The 25,592-nt window shown below is 40.9% G+C and overlaps 1 protein-coding gene across 1 annotated transcript in view; it reads right to left on the bottom strand.

Moving 5' to 3' along the window:
* The window catches only part of LOC126248110 (dystrophin, isoforms A/C/F/G/H-like), a 1,130,095-nt gene that overhangs the window by 1,071,487 nt on the left and 33,016 nt on the right, over nucleotides 1-25,592 (bottom strand). The window contains exons 4-8 of the mRNA XM_049948788.1: nucleotides 17,367-17,565; nucleotides 16,132-16,280; nucleotides 12,522-12,713; nucleotides 5,831-6,012; nucleotides 4,169-4,404 (exon numbers count right to left, since the gene is read on the bottom strand). Of these exons, the coding sequence (XP_049804745.1) occupies nucleotides 4,169-4,404; nucleotides 5,831-6,012; nucleotides 12,522-12,713; nucleotides 16,132-16,280; nucleotides 17,367-17,565 (958 nt within the window). The remainder of the gene's footprint in view (nucleotides 1-4,168; nucleotides 4,405-5,830; nucleotides 6,013-12,521; nucleotides 12,714-16,131; nucleotides 16,281-17,366; nucleotides 17,566-25,592) is intronic.

The following is a 25,592-nucleotide window of genomic DNA, read 5'->3' as shown; positions in this document are numbered from 1 at the left end:
TTGAAAGGACTCCAAACCGCAGAGCAGTACTGTAGAATAGGTCACGTTAGTGTCACATCAGTATCCTATCGGCAGTTTCTTTTACAGATGGACTGCACTTTCCCACAATCAGGTCTTATATTTGCCTTCAAGTGCTCATTCAGCTATAGTATTACTCTTAAAGATATAGACAATGTGACATGCACCAGAAGTTTACCACTTGTAGCTGGATACTTTGAGGTACTTTCTGTTTGTTAATGGGCATTATCTTGCAATTACTCACATTCAAAGGGAAAACTGCTACTCGGTACACAAAGTGGAAATACTGTTGGATTCATTCAACATTTCCTTACAACCATCTACTAATTATACTTTCCTTCTGACAACAGTACTGTCAGCAAAGAGTTTGAGTGGCAACTGACTGAAAAATTGTGTATTTACCTTGAGAACATAAGCAGGTTTTTGAGCTTACACCATTCATTGTACTGCACTGGGTTCTATAAGTTAACAAACTTTTGAGACCATCACATATTTATGAAGATAGGCAGTACAATCACATTTTGGTTGTAGTTCAACAATGTGGCATGGTACCAGATGCATTTTGACAGAACCCACCTGTTCACTTGCGTCTGCTATTTGCCAGATACAGAGTGAGCCTTGTTTCACTTGGGTGGTGTCTCTTGAAATTGTATAATAAACTTTCTTGAGACTGACAACCTTATGTCCACAAATCAGCATGGTTTTAGAAAGCATTGGTAGTGTGAAACTCAGCTTGCCATTTTCTTACATGATATACTGAGAACTACAGATAAAGGACAACAGGTAGATTCCATATTTCTAGATTTCTGGAAAGCATTTGACCAAGTCCCCATTGCAGGCTGTTAACAGAGGCATGAGCATATGAAATAAGTTCACAGATATGTGAATAGCTCAAAGACTTCTTAAACAATAGAACCCAGTATGTTGTCCTCAAAGGCGAGTGCTCATCAGAGATGAGGGTATCGCCAGGAGTGCCTCAGGGAAGTGAGATAGAACCATTGTTGTTCTCTATGTACATAAATGATTTGGTGGATAGGGCGGGCAACAATCTGCAGCTGTTTGCTGATGATGTCATGGTGTACAGTAAGTTGTCGAAGTTGAGTGACTGTAGGAAGATTCAAGATAATTTGGACAAAATTTCCAGTTTGTGTGATGAATGGCAGCAAGCACCAAATGTGGAAAACTGTAACTTAATGTGGATGAGTAGGAAGATCAAACCTTTAATGTTCAGATACAGTAATATTAGTGTCCTGCTCGACACAGTCAAATTGTTAAAATATCTGGACGTAACATTGCAAAGTGATACGAGGTGGAACTAGCATGTGAGAACTGTAGTAGGGAAGGCAAATGGTCAACTTCAGTTTACTGGAAGAATTTTAGTAAAGAGTGGTACACCTGTAAAGGAGACTGCATGCAGGATGCTGCTGCGACCTATTCTTGAGTATTGCTTGAATGTTTGGGATCTGTACCAGGTCAGATTAAAGGAAGACAATACAGCAATTTAGAGGCAAACTGCTAAATTTTGTTATTAATAGGTTTGAACAAAATGCAAGTATTATGAAGATGCTACTGGAACTTAAATGGGAATCCCTGCAGGGGAGGTGATATTCTTTTCAAGAAACACTATTGAGAAAATTTAGAGAACCATCATTTGAAGCTGACTGCTAAACGATTCTACTGCTGCCAACATACTCTGAGCATAAGGACCAAGAAGATAAAGTACAAGAAATTATGGCTCATATGAAGGCATACGGGCAGTCATTTTTCCCTCGCTCTATTTGTGACTGGAACAGGAAGGGAAACAACAAGTAATGGTACAGGGTACCCTCCGCCATGCACCATATGGTGGCTTGCATAGTATTTATGTGGATGTAGATGTGTCAATTCTTTGAGATAAGATAATTTGCTTCAAGGAACATCATCAGATACAGGGGTATGTAATTCTTTGCATCTGTTTGCATACCATTCTTATAAGCAGGAGTGACTCTTTCTCCTTCCAGTTGTGCGAGACTATTTTTTATACAAGAGATTCTCATTAAATATGAGCAAGGATGGGGGCCAATTTTGCAATTTATTCAATGTAAAGCCTAACACAAATTTCATAAGGACCTGGTGCCTCATGTATCTTAACATTTTTTACATATTTACTGGGAATGATCATTTCAATGCCTCTCATTTGTAAGTGTACGTAACAGTCGAGCATTGGTACAGTGGCAGCACCTCCATGAATGAATACATTTCTAAATGTGGAATTAAATGTTTCAGCTTTTTCTCAGTTGTCTTCAGTTTCCATACAGACCAGTTCAGAAGAGCGTGAATGGATAGTTTTGATAAATTAGTTGACCTTTCAGAATTTTGATAAATTTGTTGACCTTTCAAAAGTTCAAATTTTTCTGGGGTTTTTCTGATAGTTATTCTACCTGGAGCTGACTGGTAAGTTGTAAGCTAGACAGCCCTTCTTACTGATGCACAAGTTGGTGTTCAGCATTACTTCTCAAGACTGTTTTCCATATATACGTAATGAATGTATAGTTTTTCATGTTGATTACAGTCACCAAGTAGTTTGATTATTTCAGTGCTATCTAATTTAGGCAATCTTTGAATGACTCAATGACCAATATATCTGAATCTGGAGGCCAGTGGAAAATTTGATTATTAATACAAGTTATGGGAGTCCATAATTGCTTGTCACACTTGTCCATGTAAGTTCAGAGTCAGGTTAATTTTGGACCTTGCTAGATTTAACCCCTCTGGTTGTTATCACAAAACTTTTTTTCACAGGGAGCCTAATTATCTTTCTGATATGCATTCCATGTGTTGCTGAATATTTCTACTTTCCACCTTGCATTTCAGCTAGCTCTCTCAGTTCCTAGTATTATTTGAGGGTGATCACTTTCTTGGAGAGTGGTGAATTTTGGGGCTTTGCTCCACATGCTTTAGCAATTAACAACTAACATTTTAATAGTCTCAATCTCAAAATTTGATATCCAAATTGTTTCCTAGATGGCCATTTTTCATCTGGCAATCCCAAAGTTTTGCAGAATAATAGTAATAATAATAATAATAATAATAATAATAATAATAAGAGTGTATTCCACACATATTCTGCTTTGCTGATGACTGCTTCTGATGTACTGTGCATGCCTGACTTAACCAGGCTGATTCTACAAGTCTCCACCCTGCGTCACAATTTGAGGAAGATGAAGATAAGATCACCACAAAACTGATAATGCTTCTGCTTCATACACTCCTTCACCCTCCATTCTTGAAATGATACTGCAAAGCAAAAGCTGTGCTGGAACACTGTAAGTAGGATAGCTGTCTTCAGGAGTTCTGACAATATATGAAAATAATCATTAATGGTCCCGGATCCCAGTTGACAGATGTTGTTGGCTACAGTAGGTTGACAGTCAGCAGCTGCCTGCAACCTATTCTCAGTATCTTGATCAGCAGGGAGCAGTGCTTCAAATATCTTCATTAAGCCATCTGTCACATTTATCTTTTCCCATAAAACAGTTCCAGATTGGGGCATAACCCGTCAGCCACCTTCATGTGGCTTCTTGATACTGGATCAGGGTTCTCTGTCATCCATGCAGGCAAGAAGAGAAATTGGCAAACTCTGCTATGCTTTGGTGACAACAGAAAGTCACCTTGCTATTAGTCTACCAGTGCAAGTTGCAGTATACATATGAAGCCAATCAACTGTTGTGAACATAGCCTGCAGCTGACTGTGGGGAGCAGTCATCCACTCCATAAAGAAAGTACTAACGAACTACTTCTCGTCTCTTCCGCCAAGAAGCACATAATCAACTAAATTAAGATATACAAAATAATTATTGAAATTACTTTAAGTGCTTCTGGTGCTAATTAGAGCCTACAACTGGAGAACCAGGACACTATTTCTGATACAGTATAAGAAATAATTATAATAAAAACTCTGAATTCCTTTTAATTTCCTGTTATTTCTATGAAGGAATTCTGCCAATAACGTAGTTCACATAATAGAATTTGAATATTACTAATAATATGATTTCTAAATGAGTTATGTAGAGACAAGAAAAATACAAGTAATCTTTCTAAATAACTGTCAGTACACTTTATTTTATTTTATATTTAGAAATATGCTGCTTTACTGACTGTCTAAGCTTACCACTCTCAGGACTATTGTCATCAACAACCACCACCATGTGTGACAGTGCATCAACCACCTTCTGCTGTGCACACAAATCGTTCTGCAGTTCACGATGACGTTCTATCTGCTCTTGCAGAGTTTCAGGATCATTTGCAACTTCAGCCATGTGTGAAATGCGATCTTCTGTGTCTGTCAACCATTGTCTCAGTTGATCTAACTGTTGCTGCTGCAGTGACATCAAGAGTTCATGGATCCTGTAAATCAGAAACCTCTTTGTTAGGATACAGCAAACAATTTGAAACTCATTAGTCACTCCACAACTCGTGTGTTATCACTTGTACTTTATAAACTGAGTCATATATACTAACAAGGGAACCTCCCCATCGCACCCCCCTCAGATTTAGTTATAAGTTGGCACAGTGGATAGGCCTTGAAAAACTGAACACAGATCAATCGAGAAAACAGGAAGAAGTTGTGTGGAACTATGAAAAAAATAATCAAAATATACAAACTGAGTAGTCCATGCGCAAGATAAGCAACTTCATGTACAGCGTAGGCTCAGGAGCGCCGTGGTCCCGTGGTTAGCATGAGCAGCTGCGGAACGACAGGTCCTTGGTTCAAGTCTTCCCTCGAGTGAAAAATTTACTTCTTTTTTTCCGCAAAGTTATGATCTGTCAGTTCGTTCATTGACGTCTCTGTTCACTGTAATAAGTTTAGTGTCTGTGTTTTGCGACCGCACTGCAAAACCGTGCGAATAGTAGATGAAAGCACGTGCCTCTCCAATGGGAACTGATAACGTTTGATAGCAAGGTCATAAGTCAACCGATTCCTCCACAGGAAAACACGTCTGATATATTCTATATGACACTGGTGACGGCATGTGCATCACATAATTGCCTGAAAATAAAAAATTAAAATATTCATTCAAGGGAGGATTTGAACCGAGGACCTTTCGTTCTGCAGCTGCTCACGCTAACCTCGAGACCACGGTGCTCCTGCACACAGGTTGTCCTTGATGTTGCCTATGTTGCACATGGACTACTCAGTTCATATATTTTGCTTATTTTTTTCATAGTTCCATACAACTTCTTCCTGTTTTCTAGATTGATCTGTGTTCAATTTTTCAAGGCCTATCCACTGTGCCAACTTATAACTAAATCTGAGGGGGGGAGGTGCGATGGGGAGTTCCCTTGTAAGTAAAAATAAGATGCGACTGTAGGCAGCATATTTTCACATTGGTAGAGTGTAGACAAAATTAATTAACTTTCTTTTTCATAGTGCACAAAACAACTAAATGAAAAGAAAAGCCTTAAGAATACATGACAAAGTTTTTTGTTTAAGAGGCCGGAGTCGCACAGAGAGGGGAGAGCTGTGGTTAATTTCCTATTTAGGCACCAATATTTAGGTTTAACACGGTTTCATTAAATCACTTCACACAGATGCTGAGATGGTTCTTTGGAATCAAATATGGTCAGTTCCTTTCCTCTTGTTGTCTCAATCTGAACTTGGGCTCCACCTGTACTGACCCCATTGTCAAAGGTGTGTCGGACCCTATTCTCCCTTACTTTCTTTTTAGTATCATTATTATTTTTCAGGTAAGCTAAATTTAATGTCTTAAAAAAAAGAATGCATCTTTGGTAAATACAAGATGATAATAACAAGAGTAAACACAAAACAAACCTTGTTTGACGTTCCATAGCTTTGATCCTTAGATCCTCCCAACGGGAATTAAGTAGTCTCATTTGTACCCTCACTTCATCTTCTTCATCATGAGACAAACCACCTTCAGAAACCATATGGGCTCCTTCTTCTAGGACTGCTCGCACACCTTCCTGATGGCCAGCCAGTTCATGCAGAAATTCCTGTATACATTAATTTCTTTTTAGTCTTTTTTACTGGGGTGAATTGAAGTTTTCTTTCCAATGAGTTTTCAGTGGTAATATTAAGCTTTCTCTAATGACAAACTTATTGTCAAGTGATTCAATATACACTGGTGTACAAAATTAAAGCAACAAACCAAAATTTTGCAAGGCTGCATTTATTTTGCCACAAAACAGTATAATCTGGTGATAGTAAAGTAGAAACAATATAAATAATACACAACATAAACAACTGCAACATGCATAATGGTAGACAAAGATGTTCTCCATTTTCTCCAACTTAACGGATTTACACACATATCCTGTCAACTCATTAATGTGCTCACTATGGGGTGTGACTACCTCTGGCACCAATACAAGCCTGAAAAATGATGGAGGATGCTGTAAATGATGCCATAAATCTCATATTGGAGCACTGCTCGCACGTCTTTGAGAGTGGTTGGTGAGAGCTGACGTGGTGCAACCTGTGTCCCTAGTGCGTCCCAAACATGCTCTAGAAGATTCAAATCAGGAGAGCGAGCAGGCCATGCCATGCGTGCAATATCTTCCATTTCCAGGAAAACATCAACCACCCGTGCTCTATGAGGTCGAGCATTATCGTCCAGCAATACGAAGTCTGGACCCACAGCACACGCAACAACTGTACATTAGGTCCCAAGATCTCAACATGATATCTGACAGAAGTTAAACCTTGCCAATTTAACCATACAATTTCAGAAAGAGGTGCTTGAGTGGTCAACATAATCCCTGCCCACACCATTAGGAATCTTCCTCATGTCGGTCTCTTTCCACAATGGTTGGGTCCAGAAATCATGTTCCATGTTCACTCCAGATGCGATCCAAACCAAATCAGGACTCATCTATGAAAAGAACACTGACCCTCTGTTCAACCAAACAGGTGGCATGTTGACGGGTCCACTCTAGAAGTTCCCTTCTGTGAAGACGCTTCAACGCTTCATAGATTGATGTTACATGAGGTCAGCTCCATCCTGGTCTTTGGGACACAGTTTCACTCTCCATAAACCATTGCCACATCCAAAAAACAACAGAACAATTCACATTAAGCCATCAGGCCACCCTCAGTGTGCAACTGCCCTGCTTCCATTCTTCCCATAGCCCTCATCCACAGAAAGCCTAGCAGGAATCTTCTCTGTGCCATACTGCACCGTCTGTGACTGTGTACACAACGATTGTGGATGTAAGACTAGCCGCTAAACACCATTCCATTTGGTAGGTGCTCTGATGTCATCATTGGCATGGTTGTCCATTGACCACAATGTCATCATCTGTGCAGGACACAATTGTACAAACATCTGGTGACAGTTTTGTATTATTAAAAAGCCAGAAAAAGGGTACTCTGGCATATAAAATTAGTTACTAAATGTGTAAGAAAGATAAGGAATAGTACAGTTTGGTAAGGAAATAAATGTAAAAGGGACAACTGCAGGAAGAGATGGTAGAAGTTACACTCTCATTAAACATGTAGTTCATGTAGAACTAGTTGATGCAATGTAGTAATAGACAACAAGAAAAAAAGTATCTCTTACATGAAACCAGAGACTTACATCTCTTAAATGAATGAGAAGAATGAAGTACACCGATCATTGTAGTTTTTACACCTGTTGCTACAAATAGCTGGATCCTGGGTAAAGTGTTGGGTACCCACAGAACCTGTTATCCAACAATATTATAAAAAGGATAGATAGCGGCTCACTTTCAAGATGATACAATGTGTTGCAGACAGGTACAATGAAGACTGTTACACATTGAGCTTTTGGCCAAAGCCTTCTTCAGAAATGAATCACACACACACACACACACACACACACACACACACACACACACACACACACACACACACACACACTTTTATTTTCACTCAAGCAAGCATACCTCACACACACATGACTGCTGTCTATGGCCACTTGGTGTTTCCCCCTTTCTGAAGAAGGTTTTGCCCAAAAAATCAATGTGTAATAGTCTCCTTGTTGTGCCTGTCTGCAACTCAAAATGTCATCTTTATGGTGAATAGTAATCTGTTCTTTTCACAATACTGTTGATACTTAAATCTGTTAATCAGTTGTACTGATCAATAACGTACAAATGGTGAAAGTTATTGAATACAGGCAAAAATATAGCTACCTATTTCCATGTAAACTAACCATTAATACATGCCAACTCCAGAAGAGCAATGTTCTCAGCATAATTACTTCTGTCTCTCTACAATCTGTGTTTACGTACCAAGAATATCTGGGTACCACAAACTTAATCTGTAATAACTGTCAGTTTTCAACATTATTGAATAATCATGTCACATTTTTATCAACCAGTTATAGTAGATTCTCGTTTAACCATCTTTCAAGGCACAGAAGAATGGCCAATTTGGTTTAACAAAATTTGAATTAATGAGCTTTTTTGTAAAAATATATGACTACTGAGTTTATTTTTTCTCTCGTTATGGATACCAATAAAATAGAATGCTCTATTTTCATCAACAAATAAAATTAACTACACTGTATATGTACAACATTATTTCTGGCATTTTTTTAGCTGATGAAGTATTTGTGAAATGTTTGTAATCATTTTTTTAAGACCATACAATTACAGGCATATTGTGAGACAGTACTGTACCCATTGAATTAGTGTGTCATGTAATACAATAAACAGTAATCTTAAGAAACCCCTTAATATACTGTTCTTTAGCACACTTTAGCAAACTATCCAGAACACGTTCCGTTCACAACATATCCATTACACATTTTACTTCTATGCATTAATTTAAAAGAAAAAAAAATCTTGTCAGACTGTTGTTCATAATCTTATGGCATCCTCTGAAGATACAACATCCAGAGCAGCCTTAAATGCCATGGAAGTGTCAGAAATTGTTGCATATCTCTCAAGAACGGCAATTGCAGCTGCAATGTCAGCACGGTGTGGCAGTGTCATATCTTCATGTCCCTCCTCAGAAGATGGCAGTAAAGCATTATCATTCTCTTCTGCTTCATCAGCAGAACTGATGACTAGTTCTTCAGGAGCACAGATGTTGTCTGCCTGCTTCCATTCTTCCATAATGTTGATACAAGGAGGGAGCCAACCAGATATAAGCCTGTAGAAGTGCAGCATCACAATACAAAGTTGTATCCACATTATGAGATAGTTCATATGTTGGATTGTTGGTTTTCTCTTCAGTTCCAGCAGCATTATCAGTTGCTGTCCAGACCTTCTTAAAATAGTTAGTTATGATGTCTGTTGTAACTTCATTCCAAGTAGCAGGTAAGTTGCAGATAGCTTGCAGTACATTCCGATGTGAAACCGTTGCTTGTAGTTCGATTGCAAGGATGACAGCCTTAACACATTGTAATCTGTAATTTCATTTCATTGAAGTGATAATTCGTTGATCCAACAGCTGCAATTGACTCATGGTGTTAAATAGTAAGAAGACAACTTCTATGTTCAGAAGTCACAGGTCATCAAACTGATGTGCCACACAGTGATCCAATGCTAGAAAAATATTTCTCTTCCTTGCAAGAATTTTTTTGTTGAACCTTCAAGGGACAGCTATCGAAGAGAAATTTGGTATTCCAGGCTTTATTGTTATTCTCATAGTGGCATGACAGACTGAACAGGTTCACACTTTTAAAACAATGTGGATTTTTGTATTTTCCCATCATTAATGGTTTAAGCCTCTTAGAACAATCTGAATTAAAACACAAGACCACTATCAGTCTCTCTTTGCTGCACTTTTCTCCATGAAATTTTTCACCCAAGACATGTGTTTTTCAGACATCAGCTTATGAAAACTGGTGGCTTGTCCAATATTAAACACATATCTTGGGTGATACAACTTAGAGAGCTTGGATTGAAATCCCCACACCAACTCATTGGCATCTTTCTCTTTCACACTAAATGCCTTCCCCTAGACACTGAGAGCACTTATTTTATGCCTCTTCTGAAATGCCACACATACAGTGTAGTTAATTTTATTTGTTGATGAAAATAGAGCATTCTCTTTTATTGGTCTCCATGACAAGAGAAAAAATGAACTCAATAGTCATATACAGGGTGTTTCAAAAATGACCGGCATATTTGAAACGGCAATAAAAACTAAACGAGCAGCGATAGAAATACACCGTTTGTTGCAATATGCTTGGGACAACAGTACATTTTCAGGCAGACAAACTTTCGAAATTACAGTAGTTACAATTTTCAACAACAGATGGCGCTGCGGTCTGGGAAACTCTATAGTACGATATTTTCCACATATCCACCATGCGTAGCAATAATATGGCGTAGTCTCTGAATGAAAGTACCCGAAACCTTTGATAACGTGTCTGGTGGAATGGCTTCACATGCAGATGAGATGTACTGCTTCAGCTGTTCAATTGTTTCTGGATTCTGGCGGTACACCTGGTCTTTCAAGTGTCCCCACAGAAAGAAGTCACAGGGGTTCATGTCTGGCGAATAGGGAGGCCAATCCATGCCGCCTCCTGTATGTTTCGGATAGCCCAAAGCAATCACACGATCATCGAAATATTCATTCAGGAAATTAAAGACGTCGGCCGTGCGATGTGGCCGGGCACCATCTTGCATAAACCACGAGGTGTTCGCAGTGTCGTCTAAGGCAGTTTGTACCGCCACAAATTCACGAAGAATGTCCAGAGAGCGTGATGCAGTAATCGTTTCGGATCTGAAAAATGGTCCAATGATTCCTTTGGAAGACATGGCGGCCCAGACCAGTACTTTTTGAGGATGCAGGGACGATGGGACTGCAACATGGGACTTTTCGGTTCCCCATATGCGCCAGTTCTGTTTATTGACGAAGCCGTCCAGGTAAAAATAAGCTTCGTCAGTAAACCAAATGCTGCCCACATGCATATCGCCGTCATCAATCCTGTGCACTATATCGTTAGCGAATGTCTCTCGTGCAGCAATGGTAGCGGTGCTGAGGGGTTGCCGCGTTTGAATTTTGTATGGATAGAGGTGTAAACTCTGGCGCATGAGACGATACGTGGATGTTGGCGTCATTTGGACCGCAGCTGCAACACGGCGAACGGAAACCCGAGGCCGCTGTTGGATCACCTGCAGCACTAGCTGCGCGTTGCCCTCTGTGGTTGCCGTACGCGGTCGCCCTACCTTTCCAGCACGTTCATCCGTCACGTTCCCAGTCCGTTGAAATTTTTCAAACAGATCCTTTATTGTATCGCTTTTCGGTCCTTTAGTTACATTAAACCTCCGTTGAAAACTTCGTCTTCTTGCAACAACACTGTGTTCTAGGCGGTGGAATTCCAACACCAGAAAAATCCTCTGTTCTAAGGAATAAACCATGTTGTCTACAGCACACTTGCACGTTGTGAACAGCACACGCTTACAGCAGAAAGACGACGTACAGAATGGCGCACCCACAGACTGCGTTGTCTTCTATATCTTTCACATCACTTGCAGCGCCATCTGTTGTTGACAATTGTAACTACTGTAATTTCGAAAGTTTGTCCGCCTGAAAATGTACTGTTGTCCCAAGCATATTGCAACAAACGGTGTATTTCTTTCGCTGTTCGTTTAGTTTTTATTGCCGTTTCAAATATACCGGTCATTTTTGAAACACCCTGTATCTTTACAATAACTGAGAAATGCCCTTTTCTGTGGACACTTTCATGAGCCTTTTCTTGAAGAATGGCGTAGCCAATGGAATATGCTATGAGTGGACATGTTGGAACTGTTCAAACAGCAAATCCTTCACTTCATGTTTGGCTGGACTCACGCATTTGCTATTGCTGCTAAATTAACATCTTGCCAAACTTGGCTCTATTATCTGTCTTGGACTTATTTGTGATGAGAGAGTAGACTTTGGGATCTGAAAGTGTTCTGCAACCTGTGTTTTAGTGTTCTCACCACTTTGACCACATTTATCTAGAATTTGCTGCTTTTGTTTTACTGTCAGAGCATTATTAGCTCATTTTTGCTTTGGTGACAATGAACCAGACAGTTGGCTACATCCAATTCTTTTTCACTGTTATACATCTGTGATCTATTACAAGAGATTTTCAAGTCACTCAATATGACTGCAATGTCTTCTGAAGCAGCCTGAGAGACCAGCATTCCAATTCCCGCATATCAATTTTTTTAGCTGAAACTCCTTAAAACCAGAGAAAATAAATAGTTTTGACTTGGCAAATACTTACAAGGAATGTCCAATAAAAATTATATAACCAAGTAGTAATAAAGAAAGTAATGGGATATTTTATACATGAAAGGGAAGAAAACGATCACAAAAGAAATTGTGTTGGAAGAGTACAGAAGATGAAAATATTTAAGTGAAATATCCCGACAATACAAATTTTATTTTTCTTCTTTGACTTATTATGTGATGGCATGTGTGTTAATATCACATGATGATGTCACAGTACAGTTAATAGGAATATTATTCTACACTTGACTCAACAAGATTAAAAAATATGAGTAAATTCATCTTCTATACTAGCCAGTAAACTCACCTCATGTGCATGAAACTGGGATTTGACTGTTTCTAAATCACCAGCCAACACAGGTGACTGGCTAAGCTTATCCTCAGCTTCTAGCAGCCATGTAAGAACTTCTTCCAGGGCAACTTGGTAACCTCCCAATTCGACAGACACATTTGTTGCAAGGCTGATAGGTCGGGATGGTGGAGCACTAAATGGTAGGGCCTGGTAATAAAAAAATAAGAAACAGTGACAGTGAAATAATAGTCTGTGTAAAATAATGCTGAAACATACCAACACAAAAACTATAAAGACTAAACTAAATTCAACATTTGCCGACTTGCCACCACATCATCTTGTGCTGTGTTGTCAAGTGGCGAAGTGTGTGCCTAGAACCATCGAGGTCATGGGATCAAATCCTGATTGGACCACAAATATTTTCAGTCTACTATCAATTTACCTTTACTTCTCAATGAGAACTTGCCAGGAAGGACACATGGTTTAGACTCCAAGTTAAACAGTAGGTCCCCTTTACCCAGTTCAATAACTGGAGTAGATTAGGGACACACAATTCATCAATGTGGCATCCAATTGAAAGATTTGCATTTGAGCACTGAGCCACATAAAAATTTTAATTATTCTCTGCTACACGGCATTAGGTGTGGATCCAAGAAGGGGGTCACAGCCCCTAAAAGTAAATATTTAGAAGATGCATATATATTTTTACACATTTCAGTTTCCAAAACACTCAGATAATTTTGTGAAAACAAAATAGCATATAAGCTATGACTCTCAAAAATGGCAAGTTATTCTAGAACTTACTACACTGAAGAGACAAAGAAACTGGTACACCTGCCTATAGTGTAGGGACCCCATGAGCACGCACAAGTGCCGCAACACGACGTGGCATGGACTCGACTAACATCTGAAGTAGTGCTGGCGGGAATTGACACCATGAATCCTTCAGGGCTATCCATAAATGCATAAGAGTACGAGTGGGTGAAGGTCTCTTCTGAACAGCATGTTGCAAGGCATCCCATATATGCTCAATAATTTTCATGTCTGGGGGATATGGTGAGCAGCGCAAGTGTTTAAACTCAGAAGGGTGCCTGGAGGCACTCTGTGGCAATTCTGGATGTGTGGTGTGTCACGTTGTCCTGCTGGAATTGCCTAAGTCCATCGGAATGCACAGTGGATGCAGGTAATCAGACAGGATGCTTACGTACATGTCACCCGTCAGAGTTGTATCTAGATGTGTCAAGGGTCCCATATCACTCCAACTGCACATGCCCCACACCCTTACAGAGTCTCCACCAGCTTGAACAGTTCTCTGCTGGCATGCGAGGTCCATGGATTCATAAGATTGTCTCCATACCCATACACATCCATCTGCTTGATACAATATGAAATTAGACTCATATGATGAGGCAACATGTTTCCAGTCATCAACAGTCAAATATTATTGTTATCAGGCCCAGGCGAGGTGTAAAGCTTTGTATTGTGCAGTCATCAAGGATACACGAGCAGGTCTCCGGCTCCGAAATCCCATATCGATAATGATTCGTTGAATGGTTCACATGCTGACCCTTGCTGATGGCCCAGCATTGAAATCTGCAGCAATTTGTGGAAGGGTTGCACTTCTGTCACATTGAATGATTCTCTTCAGTTGTCGTCAGTCCCATGAAATGGTCATACGGGAAAATTTCCACTTCATCGCTGCCTCGGAGATGCTTCGTGCCCCCACTTGTGCACCAACTATAACACCATATTCAAACTCACTTAAATCTTGATAACCTACCACTGTAGCAGCAGCAACCGATCTAACAACTGTGCCAGACACTTGTTGTCTTACTAAGTCGTTGCTGACCACAGAGCCATATTATGCCTGCTTACATATATCTGTATTTGAATACACATGCCTTTACTAGTTTCTTTGGCACTTCAGTATAGCTACGCTGAACACTGGATTTTTTTCAGTTGCTCGTGTGAGAGCCTGCTCACGTTCCAGTCCAGTGAAGTCACATAAGCAAATGCTGACCTACCTGCTGTAAAAAACAAAGTGGCACGTTACGTGAGTCCATAGATACAGCCAGCAGACCATAGAAAGCTGTGTAAGGGAAGGAAGAAAGGAAAAAACCCTCCACTAAAGAAGGGAGATAAACTAAATTCCTGAATGTAGGAGAAATGACTGAAAGAAATCGCATTCCCCTCATTTACCCACTCATACAGTCATAGTTTGCAGACCATTGTTCACAGCCTTTGTGCTCAGTGAAATACTAAGCTTGTGAAAGCGCTCTTTTATTTTATATTGAGTCAATTACAATGTAATCAAATTTCTGAGCCTGTTCTTATTACAGTTCTTAAATTAATTATGCAACACATGTACATTACTTCTCAAATTTTTAGATGCATGTTATTCATAGGCTATATTTTTCTGAATTGAAATATCTTGGTTATTATGCATAAGCAGTGTACTGTTTACTGATCTACACACATCACTGCCATGATTATTACATTAAAACACTTTAAGATAATTTTACTCTTTATTATTATTATTATTATTATTACATTAAAACATTTTATACATTTTAAAAATTGTACACACATATTTGTGGAGGATGGTGGTACATGAGGGGGGGGGGGGAGGATAGTGGGGGGGGAAGGGGGAGAAGGATATAGTAACAAACAGTAACCCCCCACAATTGAAAACCTGGCTTCACACCAGTATGTGGACCTTTGTGCCACTTCTTTTCTTTCAGGTGACTCCTCAGTTGGCATCAGAAGGCTGAGTGGACCCCATTCCAGTCCTCCCACAAAGGAAAAATCCCTGGCAGTATTGGAAATATAACACTGTTCCACCACATGGCAATCAATCATACCCACTTACCACTCAGCTGTGGAGGCAGACTACAGAACAGCTGTATATGAAGTATGTTTATTCATATTACATTATCAAGGAAACCTGTGGACCTGATCACATGAAATCCATACAATCTATATACTCAAAAGACAACAAAAAATAGTTCTTAAAGTAATTTTAAAATTTATATTTGAAACTGACTCCTCAGCATCCTCATATTTTAGTACCGTGAATGTGACACATGCTCTCCATATACTACATAATCAAAATGGAGTAAAACAATCATCACAGTATTATCAGTTGCAGTTCCTGTTCACATATAAGATTATGTAAGGCAGAAAAGGTCATTTTCTTAACAAACAAATGTTTTCAAGTTTTAGGATGAGTGACATCCGATTTAGCACATGATCACCTACCTCCAAACGCTTCCTGCATGTTAGCTACAGTGTCTTTTTACCGTTTTTGTTTTTTCCCCCTATGTTGAGCAAAATATGGAGCTACAACTACCTACACAAGTGTGTATCCATTGACAATTTCAGGATCTGTACTTCCTGCTAATAATTAAAATTACTTCAGTCGATCGATATTTATATTTTCAATTTCCACAACACGCTTTCTTGTTTTATATGTAAACTGCTCTGACTTTACACTGAGAAGCTATTGTCACACAATATTATGTAATTTATTTGATACAGAAACTGTGTATAACTGATCTGCTAACTTGCTTTTCTTATTAGGCCAAGAGACAAGAATAATGAAATTCTCATGTCTATTTTCATTTACCTCTGCCGCTGGAGACATCAGGGAACCAGTTTCTGGATTAATTGAAGATTCAAGAGTGCTTGCATCCACTTCTGAATGAGGTAGTGATTGAAATAAACACATTACATACATCATGATGGATTTCTTGTCAGGTACTGAAGTGTTAACATCTGCAAACAAAATACAAAAATAAAAGAGGAATAACGGCCACCACACTACCAATAACATATGTCATACAAGTATGGCTGCAATGAAATGCACCAAAAGATTTACAATGGAACTAAATGCACATTCTTTTGCTAAGAAAACATTTTGTTGCAGCTTTAGGTGTGTAAGTCAATAAAAATAGCTAAGAGTTCAGAGCTTGACATTTAAATATTTCAAAACAGACATTGTTATAAAAGAAAATCTAAAAACTAGTACATAGGTGTCTAGCTTTTTGTCATTGTACGATGTAATTGACAAACGAGGGACTCTGACACAGCGAGATTTCAACATCATAGTCAGTTGCCTGCACACTACTATGCCAGCTACATAATTGCATCTGAAACATCCGCTAACTTACTTTCTTTTGTAAATCTCTAAAGCTCTGGTTATCTTGTACAACAGAATTGTGTATGTCACAAAATATTTTCTCATCTTGGTATCCGTAGCTGTTTGAAGGAATTCCGCTGGTAAAAATGGTTTTTTTATTATGAACAACTGGTTTTGCAGCCTAAAGCCACATCACCAGGTACCTCATGGTAAGGAGTAATATACAGTATCTCAAGTTTTTGTCTGTTTAAATTAATAAAGGTAATATTTAAACTCATGATCTATGCACCAGCAATTTTTATAAAATTAACATGTCATATCTTTGTCACCCATCATTCACCAATGTAATGAAAACAATATTCACTGAATAATATATCTTGACTAATAGTGATGGGTAAACGTATAACCTTTTAATATTTTGAGTATATTTAAGATATTACTTTTATTAATTTTAATATCCAAAAAGTTGAAGCACAGTATATTACTGTTTACCCTGTAGACTGCACCTGATGATGTGGCTTTAGGCCATGAAACTGGTTGTGCATCTATAAAACAACAATTTTACCAACAGTAAGCGGAATTATTGTGTTGCAGTTTTGTCACTGTCTGATCATTTTCTTTTTATTGGCTTATTGAGTTAGTGTATTCAGGAAAAAAGGAAAGAAAGTGGTAGCAGGGATAAGACTTGAGAGCACAGAGAGCAAAGGCTAAAGGACACATACCCTCGGGGTCCAGCAGCCTGTCGATGTGTAGGTGCTCCTGCGCAATGCGGAAGGCATGCTCCAGGCGTGCATTCGGATGCTTGCGCGCAATGTTGTTGAAGTCGAACAGCTGCGGCCGCCAGTGGTGGATCAGCGCATTGAACGCCAGCCCATCTGACCATGATGTCGTGAAGTTCTTCACATCCACTCCCTGGTAGTCCTGCGACACCAAGGATATCACTAACACGGCTGCTGCTACGATGTGAGATCTTATTGTCAGAGGGGAAGGAGTACAGTTCTCGACTTGACAGAGATACGGAATTAAAATCAAAGGAATTTTGATTTTATTATATTGCTGTACATCTTACATGGATACAGTGGGAGGGAGAGGGGGCACGTGGAGAGGGAGGGGTCATAACCGCCTCCAAAGGACAAAACTCTTTTATATTTTTACATACACTGATCAGCCTGAACATTATAACCACCAGCCTAGTATCAGCATAAACCCGTCCATGCAACAGCAGTGGCATTTGGCGAGGACTGACTGTTTGTCTGACAAGCGCATGATACATGTAGTATCAGTGAGTGTGCTGTCCATGTGTAGAATGGGGAAGGCATGCACTGTGACGGCCTGGAGGCTCGGTACAATCATTTTGGAAACAGCACGATTTGTCGGGTGTACGATGAGTTCTGTGCCGAGTGTCTTCACCAAGTGGCAAAACCAAGGTGAAACCATGTCCAGACGTCATGGGGTTGGGCAGCCACCCCTCATTACAGATGTCCGCCGTCGTGGGCTGGACAGGCTCATAAAACAGAACAAGCTGTGAACTGTGGTGGAACTAACATCAGACTTTAATGCTGGGCACAGTACAAGTGTGTCTCAACACACAGTGCACCAAAGACTCCTAACAATGGGACTCCGCAGTCGACGACCCGTGCATGTGCCAATGTTAACACCACAACATCGTCAACTATGACTGAAATGGCCATGTGACCACTGGCACTGGACATTGGCACAGTGGCAGAATAGTGCACGAACTGATGAATCCCAATACCTTGTTCATCACGCCTATGGGAGGGCGCGAATCCATCATCTTCCAGACGAAAATCTCCTTGACACCTGTACTGTGGGATGGAGACAATCTGGCGGCAGCTCAATTATCCTCTGGGGAACATTCACGAGGGCATCTATAGGTCCAGTGCGGCTCGTGCAAGGGACCATGATGGCCAAGGAGTATTTTATACTGGTTGCAGACCATGTACAACCCTTTAAGATGATCATGTTTCCTAACGGCTGTGGCATTTTTCAGCATGATAATGGGAAATGTCACAACACCAGGAGTGTCATGGAGTGGTTTGAGGAACACAATGGCGAGTTCCTATTGATGTGCAGGATCCCCTCTCCAACTCTCCAGATCTGAACTTGATCGAACACATCGGGGATGTGACTGAATGTGGCATCAGAGCTCATTGCCCCTCCCCTGAATTTACGAGAATTAGGTGACTTGTGAGTGCAGCTGTGGTGCCAACTCACCCTAGCGATCTACCAAGATCTCACTGCTTCCATGCCACGAAGTGTCACCACTGTTATCCGTGCCAAAGGTGAACATACCGACTATTAGGTACCGGTACATGATCATAATGTTCTGGCTTACCAGTGTATACCAATTTCCAAATTTCTCCGGTAACTTTCAGAGAATGAACTAGTATAAAAATTAAGTATCATTGAAATGGCGAGGAATCCTAGAAAATTAAAACCTATATTTATCGTAAGATATTTTTCAGTTGCTTGCCTGAGGGATTGCCCCACAGATGGCTTACAGCAAGATCGGCAGCAGGAAACATTCCTACGAGGTAAGGGTGCCCATACACAAGCTAACCATATGGGGAAACGGCAACCCACAAGGAGTTGGGCAACGCACAGCAGACAGAAAGAGAAATATCTTCCACTAAGAAAACTGTAACAGATAGACTATCCCAAATGTAGGCGGAAAGAAACAATATTCTCCGCAATTACACGCTCGCATAGTCGTAGTCTGCGCACCCGTGTTCACAGTTGCAGTGGTAAGTGAAATAGTGGTGGTGGTGGTGGTGGTGGTGGTGGTGGTAATGATGAATGTACAGTTCAATTTTAAACCGAGTAGATTACAAGGTTGTCGAAGTTGTGAGAGCTAAAAATTAATTTTATTTTTGAACATATACTTTTCAAATGCTTCTCTGTACTCCATTTCCCTGGAAGTTACGCCAGTAAACACCGATGTAAACAAACTGTTATATTAAATTTTTATGTATTTAATTGGGGGCGGGGGGGGAGGGGTAAGTAGGCTTAAAAAACTGCGACCCCTTCCCCAAAACCAAATCCTGGATTCGCGTCTGGCACACGTAGCGCCAAAGTGGAAGTCAAGGGTTATGTTCATCTGCCGAACTGCTTTCTTTGTACAACTTTTAGAACAGCCTTGTTTATGCGTGTACAGATGAACTGAAATACTGTATTGTGTACGCATAGAGTTCTTTGTTTTGGATGATTTAGCGCCAACCAAAGTTTGTGGAGGTTCATAAGGACTCTGCATCATTTTGAATGATCAAGAAATGAACTAGTGAATTCCACCATGGTCAGATAACTGACACCACAGTCATTTCAAAAGAAACAGTACACTACTTTTTACATGAAGAATTAACTATGAAAATTCTGTATGGAGGATGAGTTCGATATGTTCATCCAACTCAAGTATCAGAAAGAAACGTATTGTGCATCACGGAGAAGTATACGTATTCACAAAATTCCTAGAAAAGTTAACCGATATTGCTTCTTCCCACTTATATCTGGGGAATATCCGTGAATGTAAGAATAGATAGATTCAAGATACAAGGCTATAAGGAGGCTCACCAACGGTTATTCTTTCCGCTTACCGTTCGTTACAGGAATAGAATGGGGCAAGTGATGGTGTTACACCAAGTACCCTCCGACACGTACCGAAGGTGGCTTGCGCCATCCATATGTGCATGTAGATGAGCACCGCATTTGTTGAGTACTGAAAGCAAATAGTGTTTCGACTGTTTAAAAAAAATGCAAAAAACCGATTTTGTGCGCCAATGTGGAGCTGTGGATGATACGTAGTTCCATTCAGTTCATGCCAGAAACTAAACAATAATCCATACAGTAGGTGAAGACCGGTGGCACCACATCAAAAAAAGGTGACGTCGGTTTAAAATGCCAGAAACGCAATGGCCAATGTTTCCAGAAATGCAAATGGGATTGTTTTTTACTGATTACCTTCAAAGGATGAAACAATAACTGGCGAATCTACACCCACAGTCGGCAAATCACTGAAGTGCATAGTAGATGGTATTTCCCATTGTACCATTCCCGTTCTGTTTGTGTATGTAATGCGAGAAGAATGAATGCTTAAATGCTTCTCTGAATGCCGTAATTAGTCTGATCTTGTCTTCACAGTCCATGAGGAAGCGAGACGTCAGTAGTTCTACTATATTCCTGAGTTCCCAATTCATATTGGATTTTTAAACTTTGTCGGCAGCATTTCGCGTCGTAGTTGGTGTCTATACTCAAGCATTTGCAGTTCAAAGTTTTCAGCATCTCCGTGGCGCTCACCCATGGACTGAGAAAAGCATGGGCCACCCGTGCTACCCTTCTCTCTATACGTCCAATAGCGCCTGTTAGTCCTAATCAGTACGAGCGCTAAACACTTAAGGAATATTCTAGGATGGGTCGCACGAGTGTTCTGTAAGCTGTCTCTTTTACAGACTCATAACATTTTCCAAGTAACCTACCACTGAACCGACGTCAGCCACCTTTTTACCTACGATTCTATTTCATGTTCCTACAAGTCGTTACACCCTATTTCCAATAGGGACTCACTGATGTGGCAATCATGGGATACTGTGTTTGTTCGTGTTGTGACGTGTACAATTGGACATTTATGGACATTTAAAGCAAGATGCCAATCTTTGCACCATTTCTAAATTTCACTAGATGTTTGTACAGCTTTTTTCAGACAGTAAGTCGTTACAGGTAACTGCATCAGCTGCAATAAGTCTAAGGTTACCATTAATATTATCTGCCAAGTAGTGTCAAAATCTCGCTCGCTCTCTTAGTTTACAACATACGCAATCAGTCCAATAAAGTTGCGATACTGGATTAATAAAAAACAGGGAATAGTTGACATAGCATACAACCACGTGAAACTTTAACGAAAGTCCTTTTTTGGGATGTTGTTCAACTGGTGCGTTATGTTGGCTCGAATGACGACTATGTCGTCGCGGCTTGAGTCCACGTGTTGTCGTTTTCGTCCGAGCGTTGGGGTGTGCACAACAAACTTTGCACAGACTTTTCTCTTTATCTAAACATTCTGGAGACTGTCATAAAAGCGTGATTTAGTGATGCTCCTCCATTAGACCTACAGCCGCATGTCCACAGCTGTCTGGTCACGACTCATTGTTGTTTACAGTTGTTCATTCAAGTTGCCATCGTAGTTGCTGTGCTAACGTCGCTTACACGCCAGGAATACAAGTAAAATCAGCCTCGGAAAGTTTTGGATGGACGGTGTGTATTGTCTATCGGATTGGTACCTTGCATTGCAGGAAGCTCTGTGGATTACGAAATAAACCATGGAATGCGAATAAAATAATTTTGGGTGTTAGGCCGACGTTTTCACCGTGGTCTTTGTAACTGTCCTCTTCAGCACACCCTGAAGAGGGCAGTTGCAGAAATGATCCAGACACTCACTGTCTGTGGTGACAAAATATAGTTAGCACAAGATCTTCGATTATAGATATACAAGGTGATAGGCCTCAACAGTGAGAACAGCCGTCAACACAAAGCATGCCATTACCCCTCAGATTTTGTGGTAAGATGGCCCAGGGAATACCCCGTCATAACAAGAACTCAGATCAAGCACGAAAACAGGAAGAAGGTGTACTGAACTGTAAAAAAACAGTGAACAGTCCAAGTTTAACAAGTGCAACACTGACCGAAAAAAAAAAATTAGAAACAGTGAACAGTCCAAGTTTAACAAGTGCAACACTGACCGAAATGGAAGAGCAGCGCCGTCGTGAGTAAGTGGTCACAGTGTTTTGACTGCAAAGGAAACGAGTCTGGTTCAAAACTCACTCGTGGAATTTACTTTTTTTTTCACAACATTACGAACTGTCTGACCGGTCATTGAAATGTTTGTTCTCTTTCTATAGCCTTGGCAGTTGTCATAATATACACTGGTTATAGAATGAGTCATGTGGTAAGAATACATTACCACCGCAAGTAAATGTGATGAATAGTGAGAGCAGGCGAGCTACCACAAAGAAGTCTCACAGAAATGAAAACAACATGTAAACGGGTGTGAACTACGTTACAACAAAGGAATTCAGGAGTTAAAACTTCCAAAACGGAACGCAACTTCAAAAACGTCAAAAACATATGTTTTGACAGAGCAAAGGGAAACTGTATGATTGTGAAACTGTTGCGTTCATTTGTTGCAGTTTATGTGACAAACTATTATGTTTTCATCATTTTCTTGGGAGTCATCACCTTCACATTCATACGAATACTTGGCTCTGAGCACTATGGGACTTAATTTCTGAGGTCATCAGTCCCCTAGAACTTAGAACTACTTAAACCTAACTAACCTAAGGACATCACACACATCCAAGCCCGAGGCAGGATTCGAACCTGCGACCGTAGCGGTCGCGCGGTTCCATACTGAAGCGCCTAGGACCGCTCTGCCACTCAAGCCGGCACGAATACTTGAATTGCGCAAGGAGGCACACCTCACTCACTCACTCACTCACTCACCACGCGTGCAAATTAGGTGCGTCGGTAAGAGATTCCTATCATATGACACACAAACTGTCATTAATGCCGTGTATGACACACCAGACGTGTTTTACTGTGGAGGATTCGGCTGACATATCGCCTTGTCATCAAACGTTTGCGGCTCCCATTCGTAAGTCACTTCCTTTCGGCTGCTAACAGATTAGTTATGTAGAATCAGCTTTCATTATAGGTCATTCCTTACACCTCGCTGTTGCAAGCGGACGTTACACCGACACAGAGACAAAACTTACCCACGACGCCGTGACCCCTCGATGCTGGCCTGTTGCACTTCTTGTGCTAGAACCGTTCACTGTTTCTATTTTGCTATCTTTTAACAGCCTGATCTGTGTTAAGTTTTTGACGGGCTGTCCAGTGGGCCCTCTTACCACTACATCTGAGTGGGGTTGCGATGGAGAGTTTCCCTTGTCAGTACCTACTGTTATTCCCGAGATATATAACGACCAAGAGCTCTTCCAACATCACCACATCTGTACGTCTGTGACGCCAAATAGCGCTCTAGCTAAACGTTGTTAAGGCCAGGCCTGGAGCCATCTGAGATCATTCGGGCAACGAAGCCCGATTGGGGGCACGGTTATCGTCTCATTTCGATCGCAGCAGATGCACAGTACTTTGTACAATGTGAGAAGGCGCTCCATCTCTCTCTTGCAAACAGGAAGTAATGATGTCTCTCTCTCTTAAAACGTCTCACCTGGGACACAGACGTTTGGTAACGTACTGTTGCGGAATTCTCCGTAGACAAAGTGATCAATAATAAACGATTTCGTACCTGTGCCACACTGTCACCAATGAGTGACCACAAGCAAACTCGACACTCCTGCACACCGTGGGAGGGGGGAGTCTAATGATTTTTACAGATACTTCATAACAGCCCGTGTCTTTGAACTTCTCCAGATAATTTTCACTTCCAAGTGAGATAGCGGCCATCCACATTTCCAATACCAATGGACGAACGAAATGAGATCAAAGCTACAGTTACATATTCGACGTTCTGATTATACAGTTTTAATAAACGAGCTTTATCTCGTAACGATAACATGTTCCTCCTAAACAGAACGTGAAAAACTCAGCGTACGAATATTATTTTCAGAATTAACTAAGGCTGTCGTCAAACCAATCACAGAACTTTATACACTGAAAAGCCAAAGAAACTGGCACACCTGCCTCATGTCGTGTAGGGCCCCAGGGAGCACGCTCAAGTGCCGGAACACGACGTGGCATGGGCTCGACTAACGTCTGAAGTAGTGCTGGAGGGAAATGATACCATGGATCCTGCAAGGCTGTCCATAAATCCGTAAGTGTATGAGGGGGTGGAGATCTCTTCTGAACAGCACGTTGCAAGGGAACCCAAATATGCTCAATAATGTTAATGTATGGGGAGTCTGGTGGCCAGCAGAAGTGCTTAAACCCAGAAGAGTGTTCCTGGAGCAATTCTGTAGCAATTCTGGACGTGTGGGGTGTAACATTGTCCTGCTAGAATTGCCCAAGTCCGTCGTAATGCACAATGGACATGAATGGATGCAAGTGACCAGACAGGATGCTTATGTACGTGTCACCTGTCAAGTGCCGGCCGCTGTGGTCTAGCGGTTCTGGCGCTGCAGTCGGGAACCGCGGGACTGCTACGGTCGCAGGTTCGAATCCTGCCTCGGGCATGGGTGTGTGTGATGTCCTTAGGTTAGTTAGGTTTAAGTAGTTCTAAGTTCTAGGGGACTTATGACCTAAGATGTTGAGTCCCATAGTGCTCAGAGCCATTTGAACCATTTGAACCTGTCAAGCCGTATACAGAAGATTCAGGGGTCCCCTATCACTCCAACTGCACACGTCCCACACCATCACAGAGCCTCCACCAGCTTGAACAGTTCCCTGCTGACCTGCAGAGTCCATGGATTCATGACGTTGTCTCCATACCCATACACATCCATCCGCTCGATACAGTTTGAAACGAGACCCATCCGACCAGATAACATATTTCCAGTCATCAACAGTCCAAAGTCGGTGTTGACAGGCCAAAGCGAGGCGTAAAGCTTTGCGTCTTGCAGTAATCAGGGGTACACGTGTGGGCCTTCGGCTCCGAAATGCCATATCGACGATGTTTCGTTGAATGGTTCGCACGCTGACACTTATTGATGGCCCAGCATTGAAATCTGCAGCAATTTGCGGAAGTGTTGCACTTCTGTTACGTTGATCCATTCTCTTCAGTCGTCGTTGGTCCCGTTCTTTCAGGATCTATTTCCGGCCGCAGTGATGTCGGAGATTTGATGTTTTACCGATTTCCTGATATTCATGGAACACTCGTGAAATGGTCGTACGGGAAAATCCCCACTTCATCGCTACCTGGAAGATGCTGTGTCCCATCGTTCGTGCACCGACAATAACACCACGTTCGAACTCACTTAAATCTT

This window comes from Schistocerca nitens, chromosome 3 (assembly GCF_023898315.1).
Source record: "Schistocerca nitens isolate TAMUIC-IGC-003100 chromosome 3, iqSchNite1.1, whole genome shotgun sequence".
NCBI classification, from domain to species: Eukaryota; Metazoa; Arthropoda; class Insecta; order Orthoptera; family Acrididae; genus Schistocerca; species Schistocerca nitens.
Note: the sequence above shows the minus strand (reverse complement) of the source record. Positions and strands in the feature narration are given on the sequence as shown.